The sequence below is a fragment of the Drosophila yakuba genome, chromosome 3R (assembly GCF_016746365.2).
Source record: "Drosophila yakuba strain Tai18E2 chromosome 3R, Prin_Dyak_Tai18E2_2.1, whole genome shotgun sequence".
NCBI classification, from domain to species: Eukaryota; Metazoa; Arthropoda; class Insecta; order Diptera; family Drosophilidae; genus Drosophila; species Drosophila yakuba.
The window spans coordinates 6,502,560-6,510,643 of NC_052530.2; the positions used below are offsets into that span (position 1 = coordinate 6,502,560).

Here is an 8,084-nt window from a genome sequence, read left to right on the forward strand (position 1 = left end):
TTATCGGTTTATTTATTGTTATTCGCCCCGAAGCCGCACAAATTTTAATTGTTTGGTCGGTAAACAAAATCATTGAATATTTCGAAATTCGTGCTTGCGATAACAGAAGAATGCATACCAACGTAAATAAAAAGGACTTTCAGTGTCGCATTTGCTTGGTGCAGCCGAAGGACGAGTCCCTCATGTGCACGGAGCCGGATTTTCCAGATCAAATCAAACGGTGCACTGGAGTTGAGGTGGATTTTTAAATACTATGTTATGATATATATTAACTCACAAAACCCTATCCACAGTTGAGTGAGAGTCCCAACTGTCCCAATCGCATCTGCACTAGCTGCGCACTGCTTTTCAGAGCGGCCCTCAAACTCAGATCGCTTTGCCAGCAGACGGAGAAGGAGCTGAAGGAGCAGAAACTGCAGGAGCTAAACATAGAGATTGTTTACGATGAGCAGGAGACCACAAAGAAGAAAAGGGAATCAAGAGACCTTTCAAAGAATGAGGCTACCGGCACCGACAGCGAGGTCGAGTACGAGTACCTAGAGCCCTACGATGTGACGCTGGAGAGCAGCGAGGATGTGGCCGGTAGTGCCGATGAATTGGTCAGCATAGAGCCCGCCAACTCTGCTCCAGAGGAATCAGTCTATTCACTCAGTCCCAAACCGCAAACTTTTGAGGATGAGGACTCCGGACAGGCTACTTCCTTTACCTGCCATATATGCAACAATGTCTATTCCGAGCGGGTAAAGTTGAATAACCACATGAAAGTCCACAGCACGGAAAAACCCCATGAGTGCGAGTAAGTAGAAATTTGGAATATACCCGATCGTATCCTATATCATATAATCTCCTCACCTTGTAGGATCTGCCATAAACGCTTTCGCCAGACCCCGCAGCTGGCGAGGCACATGAACACGCACACTGGCAATCGTCCCTACAAATGTGACTACTGCGACTCCAGGTTCGCCGATCCCTCCACACGCATTAAGCATCAGAGGTAAGCAAGAACATTTTATAGGACTGTCATAGCTTCAACAAAAGAGAGAGATTTCTGTTAATTAGCTTCAACTTCAATTAAATGTAATACTTATATTAATACAAGATGTCTTTAATATATATTTCTAAAGCTATAACACTCTTTAAGTAATGCATATTTCTATATATACATTTTACGTTATCTACACTTTAGAATTCACACCAACGAACGACCGTACAAATGCAAGTTCTGCAGCAAGTCCTTTGGCTACTCCAATGTTCTCCGGGTTCATTTGAAGACCCATACGGGTGAGCGTCCATTCAGCTGCCAGTACTGCCAGAAGTCCTTCTCTCAGCTGCACCATAAAAATACTCACGAAAAATCACACAAAACGCCGAAAGAGGCGAAAGCATGGCAGTGACTTACGCAAATAATTAAAGAGCGAATTACACATGTTTCTCTTTGAAAATTGTTCAATAAATGGTTCAAAAATAAAACCACAATTGTACAGTTAATTAGAAAAAAATATATATATCCTGTGTACATATATTTGCTTAATGGAAGAACTTAACAATGGCTTTCTTAATGCTTAGACGTAACTTTTCATATAAACTAAAAAGAACTCTCTGGGGAATTAACTGAGGAACTCTGGCGTTTCCCCCTTGACATCTTCTCCTTTGGTGCTCATTTCCATGTCAGCTTTCCAGGTGCCAACACGTCTATCATGCGTCCCCCGATGCAAACGCATTTTGTAGGCCTTTACAAATCCCTTGCCGCAAAGATCACAACTGATAGATAATAGCGGTCATTAGGGTAGAAAGAACAGTAATGTATGTTAATACTTACACATGCGGCTTCTCCCCCGTGTGAATCATCTTGTGGAACTTCAGGTTGTCCGAGTAGGTAAACGTTCTAGAGCAAACGTCGCACTCGTAAGGACGCTCCTTGGTGTGGATTCTGGAGAGGATTAAAGTTAGTTTGGTTTATTTCCATCGTCATTTTTTGTCTTTCAGATCACCTATGATGTTTGGTTTTGGTGGATCGATCGGCGAAGGCAGCTGGACAGTAGTTGCACTTGTAAGGCCGATTCCCCGTGTGCGTGTTCATGTGCCGCACAAGCTGTTGATTTTGTACAAAGCCTCTTCCGCAGATCCTTTAAAAAGAGCTTTTATTAGTCACAGATATTATATATTATCCACCCTCTAAACTTACTCGCACTCGTGTGGTTTTACGCCGGAATGGAATTTCATGTGCTCGGTGAGACGCGCCTGAGTCGGATAGATATTTCCGCACACATCGCAGATGTATGTGCTCAGCCTGTTGCGCGGCTTCCTGCCAAGCTTCTTTTTCACAGGTTCCACTTCTGAGGTATTTTTGTAGTATGCAACAGCCTTCCCGCCAGATCGATCGCGTTTTTCCGGCTTAGTATGAGTTGGCACATAATCTTCGTCTGAGCTGAGTATGTCTTCAGTAATGTCTTCTTCGGGCGGTTCTTCAGTGGTAACATCTGTAACGGTGGAGCTTTTTTCATGTGTGATTTCCGGCGAGTTTTCGTTGGTGAGCAGTTCATATTCCTCATATTCAGCATACGGTTCAGCCTTATCGATCTCAGTCTGCTCCGGCTGAGTGGAATCGTGGTCACTGAACATATTGGTATCGTCAGCGTCGGCATCCTCCACGACGTAGGTAATAACCTGCTGTTGCTGATGTTCCGGCTGGTCAAAATCCTCATCGCCCTCCACTTTCATGCCGCCATCAAGCTGACTGGCGTTCTCCTCCCAAGTCTTGAGCACGCTCTCCACCGAAAGGTCCTCCGAGTTGTTCAGCAATTCTCCTTCGCCGGCGGCATTGGCGTTGCTAGCCTCCCGGACCAGCATGTCCATTATGTGTTGATGAGATCGCTGGCAGGTCAGGCGGAACTTGTAGCAGAGCCGCAGGCAGCGCACGCACTTGCTGCACATCTTGTCCGGGAAGTTGTCATCCAGGCTGACCTGTGTGGTGAAATAATTGTCTCTGAAAATGCACAAATGAATCAGGTGTCTTGCTTACTGGAATGCCTGCGCAAATGTGCAGCATTTGGTCCAGGCGCGTGCTAGCCGTTTCGCTGAATATCTCGTGGAGCAGCTCCTCGCCCTCGCTGGGATTGTTCAGGCAAACGCGGCACACAACCCACTTCTCGTTGGACTCAGTTTTCATGGCTAATTCTATAAAACAATTACTTCAGTTGCTCCAAAAGATTCAAACAGCTGAATGCAAGCGTCCACGGCCACTCGCCATTCACAGCGAGACGCGGTTCCCTTACCTGATACGGTGAATGAACGTTATGAACGACATAGATGGATTGTATCGATTGTATAGCTGTGTTTAATATTTACCAAAATTATTATTAAATAAATCACCTCATATTGTAAGATAACAATGTAAAAATGTGTCAATTAATGTTTTGCAACAATACGGCAATAATGGTGTTTATACTTTGTTGACTTAATAATATAAGAAACCCATTTTTCTATTTAAGTACCAATCTTTTAGTTCTGTAAATACCTTCCTCTTTTGTTGAAGTTACCGTGTGCACTGTCGAACTGTGGTCACCCTGTGGTCGCCATTCGCCTTGCGACGCGTGCACTTCGCTCCAGACTACATTATATTTTTTTGGCGTCGTCTTCGTCCAGCGAGCGTGCTAATCGAAATATTAAAGCGGAGAATAGCTTTCTGGAATAGTTCCACCTCCTTTTCGCGACAATGAGAGACTCGGCGGCACATGCGAGTCCGGCGGCGGCGCCAGCGACCACGCAGAAGTGGATCGTTTGCCGGGTTTGCCTGCAGCAGCCCAAGGAGCCCATGGCCTGCATTTTTAACGACGATTCGGAGAAGGATTTGACCAACATGATTCGCGAGTGCGGCGGAGTGCCCGTAAGTTTGTCCCATTGTACCTCCAAACAATTCAAAAACGCAATTTCCTTGGCAGATCAAACAGTTCGATCATTATCCGGACAAGATATGCGAGAAATGCTTCAGGGTGCTGAAAATGGCATTCAAGTTCAGAGAGACCTGCCAAAGATCGTACGGCCATTTGCGGCAGTTCGTTGGTCCCGTGGAGGTGGAGCAGCGAACACCCGAGAAGAAAAGTGCCGAGCCAGCCACCAAGCTGGAGCAGGACCCCGATCCCGATGAGGCTGAGCAGGAGCCAGAACATGAGGAGGAAGAAGAGGAGGTGGATCTTGACGAAAGCCAATACGCCGAGGCGGAGGATGCCGCCGAAGCCCAGGGAGGTGTCTTTCACGACGAGCTGGAGGATGGCATCCTTGTGGAACTGGAAAAGGATCGCATTGTACATGTGAAAAGCGAGCAAGTGGAGGAGGACGGCATAATCGAGGAGGTTTATGACGTGTACGAAACCTACGAGGGCGACCTCATCACCGAGCAGGGCTATGATCATGAGATGGCCGATCAATCCCTGTCCGAATTATCTGCCGAAATCGAATACTTGGATCAGGTCGAACACGATCAGTTGACCGAAAGTGCTCACGAGGATGATGCGGATGGCGATCTGAACTCAACGGAAGAAGATTTCGTTCCCACAAAAAGTGTTCGCGCATCCATCAATGCGCGAAATGCCACTAAGCGGAGAGTGAATCCCCGCAGGTCTGCTACTTCGACGACTTCGGTGGCTGTAGAATCAGGAACCTCCAAGACAACTGCACGCAGCAATCCGCTTAAGGTCAGGAGGGGAAACAGTGATGCGGCTGGCAACAAAATGGTCATCAAATCGGAGGAGGGAATCTCCATTGGCGAGGTGTTGGCGCGCAAGCATTCCGGCATCAAGACCAAGGGCGGCCACAAGATCCTTGTAGGGGACAAGAAGGAGTTCAAATACATCTGCGATGTCTGCGGCAACATGTATCCCTCCCAGAGTCGTCTTACCGAGCACATCAAGGTCCACTCCGGCGTGAAGCCCCACGAGTGCGAGTAAGTTACTTATTAGACTTTACTGAGGTCACTATGTTCTATGGTGTGTTATTGCGACTTTAAACATAAAGTAAAACCCATGCATTAAACAATCTAATGTCGCTTATGAATCGTGGAAATATGTCTTCTCCATAAATCTTTCTAAACTGAACTTCTTTTCAGGATCTGTGGTCACTGTTTCGCCCAGGCTCAGCAATTGGCGCGCCACATGAACACCCACACTGGAAATCGGCCGTACAAATGCAGCTATTGCCCGGCAGCCTTCGCCGACTTGTCCACTCGTAACAAGCACCACAGGTAAGTTGGTAAATTCCGAGTCCAATCCCGAATTGATTGAATAATTACCTCCCGCAGAATTCACACCAACGAGCGTCCCTACGAATGCGACGTTTGCCACAAGACATTCACATACACCAACACATTGAAGTTCCACAAAATGATTCATACGGGAGAGAAGCCGCACGTGTAAGTTCCCGCTTTCCCCTGCGGATACAGTCCATATTCTCTAGTACGAACTTTCACTGTTCGATAACGTGTGTATGCAGACCGCTTTAAAAGCAGTTTAAGTTTTTTGGGATAAATAAATAGATTTGGTAGAGAGATAGAAATCGTTTATATATATATATATATATATAATATACTTTTTATTCCATTAGAATGTACAATTCACAGTGGAAACTATGTTGAAAGAGCTATGCTGTTTCAAAAGATTAATTTTTTACGATCATTACGTAACATTAATGGTTTGAGTTTATTTGATTGTTTATTAGGTTTCTGAGGGTTAAAAAAAATTATATAAACAGGGAAAGAAAGATTTGACGAGTATTTAAATATTATAAATTATAAATAAGTCATAAATTAATCAAAAAGTTCGCAGTTCTTTAAAATCAATTGTAATCAATTTAAAACATGTTTACTCTCTCTGCAGATGCGAAGTGTGCGGCAAGGGTTTCCCGCAGGCGTACAAACTGCGCAACCACCGGATAATTCACGAGAGGCGCGGCCAATCCACACGGGAATCCGTCACGGGGCTGCTGCCCTACGACACGGCCAACATCGTTGGCCTGGAGATGTAAATTTCGAGCGGGGGCTTCTCGTCGTCCCAAAGCGACACTTTAAACAGACACACGCGTGTAATTACACATCTAAGTATATTGATGAAATTTAAGTCTAGCCTAATTATGCGGAAATAAATTAAGAATAGCTGCGCAGATGGTCTTGGCGTCGGTCTCCTCCGGATAAAGCTGCAGTACAGCATGCACCTGGTGCGGCGGGAACAGGCTGCCCAGATGATAGCGAAGCAACCGGCGCTGCTCCTCCCGCGGAAGCTGCTGCGAGGCATGCAGTTCCTCGTTGATGCGCGAATCGGAGGCGGACAGATGGGCGAAGTTGTGAGCGGGCAGTGGCAGACCCAGTCCCTGATCCGTGACCGGGGCGGATGGCGTGCGCGTTAGATACTGGTGGTGATAGTTGGAGTTGGACTGCTGATGCTGTTGCTGTGCCTGGGGCTGTTGCTGCTGGAGGGGCGCACTGTAGGTGGGCACCAGGAGGCGGTAGGTGGGTGGCGGTTGTTGGCGCTGCAGCTTCTTGTGGCGGTTAGGCTGGTTGGAATCCACGGAGCCCTCTGACAGCTCCATTTGAGCGGAAAAGCCCTGGCACACCTGTTCGATGGTATTGGATTTGGTGCGCCCCAGGGGCTCCCGACTAATCAATGAGCTGATTTTAACATTGTTATTGTTGCCACTCAGACTGATCATCTGTTGGCCAACGTTCGTGTGTAGGGGTGCACTGTGGGAGGCCTGCAGTGGTAGGCGCTGCAGCAGTGGCCCCTGATTGTGATGACGAAACTTGCACTTTTGCCCGTAGGTGCACTTCTTGCCGTACGGACACAATTGCTGCGCATCCGCCATTTTTTGTTGCGTCTGCGAGCACAGGAAGAGGTCCAGATTTGGTCCCGATCTGCCCAGAGGATCATCGGGTGGCATGAATATATCATTTACGAACGAGTACATCAACAGGCGTTCCTGCACCACGCGCCTGAACTCGTTGCTTTCGAGGATCAGATCCCTGTAGTTGTCGTTGGACACCACAATGCCGTCGGTTTCTACTGCCAGCTTAAGTATGAACCGATCATCGTAACAGGACACACGCTTGCCATCCAGATGTCGCGATGGCGTGAACACCAAGAATCGTTCGTGTTCCAGCTCGTAGAGCAGCTCCTGGTCGGCTATGTTGTTGTTTGCCATCTCCTTGCGCCAGTTGGGCACAAAAGCGGTGATGTCGCGATGTCCACGCTGCCGGAACCAGTCCACACAGATGCGGATGCCGCGACAGGAGAATATCAGGTTGTTGCCGTGAGAAAGGGCGACATTACTGCCATCGATTACAATGTGTCGCAAGCCAGAGATGTTGCCACCGGCGATGGAGGAGGACAGAGTGGTAGTCATGCTGGATGGGCTTCCGCCCCCGCCAATGTGGGCGGGTCGTGGTGCATCGGCCGTCAGCTTGATCAGCTCCGCCAGCAGCTCGTTCTGCTTGGCTTCCGAGCCAAGGCGCGTTAACGCCGAATGGATGGACTGTTCGCTGTAGCCCAGCTTCTTGGCGAACTCTAGGTTCTGCCGCTCCGTCGTGCGGCTGGGACTCTCATCGTCGTCGGAGCAGCTTTCCTGCTTTCTCACTGGCAACTTGTTGCTGCTGCCGTGATGTTGTTGCTGATGTATCTGCTGTTGTTGTTGCTGTTCCTGCCCTGGCTGATGTTTGTGTTGCTCCTGCACTTCGCAATCCATTTTGATGCGCATCTAACTGACCAGCGGCTGGCTATCCCTCGGCTGCTCGCACCTGCTCTTTGTGTAGCCCAATTCCTTGCGTTGTAGCTGTCCTCTGCAGCAAGTTCCGTCTATTTACATTTACAGACTAGAGCTGGGTTGCCCTTTCGCGATGTAATCGATCTTTTATCGAACATTTCGATTCGCGAAACACCATTTACGCTTTGGTATCGATAGTAGCCGAGCTAAACGCTTTAAAATTTGTTCATCGCTGGTTTGGGAGAACAGGAAACGGATTTTCGGATTCATCTTCCGCTTATTCTGGATTATAAATGTCCGCGAAACATTTTCGGTTCTTGAAAACATTATGCCTTAAT

General features: G+C 47.7%; 4 protein-coding genes across 4 annotated transcripts; 2 read left to right on the forward strand and 2 right to left on the reverse strand.

Annotated features, from left to right (window-relative positions):
* Nucleotides 1-22: 22 nt before the first annotated feature.
* On the forward strand, nt 23-1,470 carry LOC6535761 (zinc finger protein 544). The gene is made up of 4 exons (XM_002096348.4): nt 23-236; nt 294-796; nt 860-994; nt 1,187-1,470. Exons 1-4 carry the CDS (start codon nt 111-113, stop codon nt 1,392-1,394), a joined length of 972 nt encoding a protein of 323 aa, XP_002096384.2. The 5' UTR covers nt 23-110; the 3' UTR covers nt 1,395-1,470.
* A 35-nt stretch (nt 1,471-1,505) lies between these two features.
* Nucleotides 1,506-3,263, reverse strand: LOC6535760 (zinc finger and SCAN domain-containing protein 12). The gene is made up of 5 exons (XM_039376102.1): nt 3,023-3,263; nt 2,186-2,964; nt 1,992-2,126; nt 1,820-1,930; nt 1,506-1,761 (listed from the first exon to the last, which is right to left on the reverse strand). Exons 1-5 carry the CDS (start codon nt 3,167-3,169, stop codon nt 1,608-1,610), a joined length of 1,326 nt encoding a protein of 441 aa, XP_039232036.1. The 5' UTR covers nt 3,170-3,263; the 3' UTR covers nt 1,506-1,607.
* A 330-nt stretch (nt 3,264-3,593) lies between these two features.
* Nucleotides 3,594-6,153, forward strand: LOC6535764 (zinc finger protein 90 homolog). Its single transcript, XM_002096351.4, has 5 exons — nt 3,594-3,886; nt 3,942-4,942; nt 5,105-5,239; nt 5,297-5,407; nt 5,871-6,153. Exons 1-5 carry the CDS (start codon nt 3,716-3,718, stop codon nt 6,016-6,018), a joined length of 1,566 nt encoding a protein of 521 aa, XP_002096387.1. The 5' UTR covers nt 3,594-3,715; the 3' UTR covers nt 6,019-6,153.
* Nucleotides 6,077-8,013, reverse strand: LOC6535765 (endoribonuclease ZC3H12A). Its single transcript, XM_002096352.3, has one exon. It carries the CDS (start codon nt 7,738-7,740, stop codon nt 6,118-6,120), a length of 1,623 nt encoding a protein of 540 aa, XP_002096388.2. The 5' UTR covers nt 7,741-8,013; the 3' UTR covers nt 6,077-6,117.
* Nucleotides 8,014-8,084: the final 71 nt, after the last annotated feature.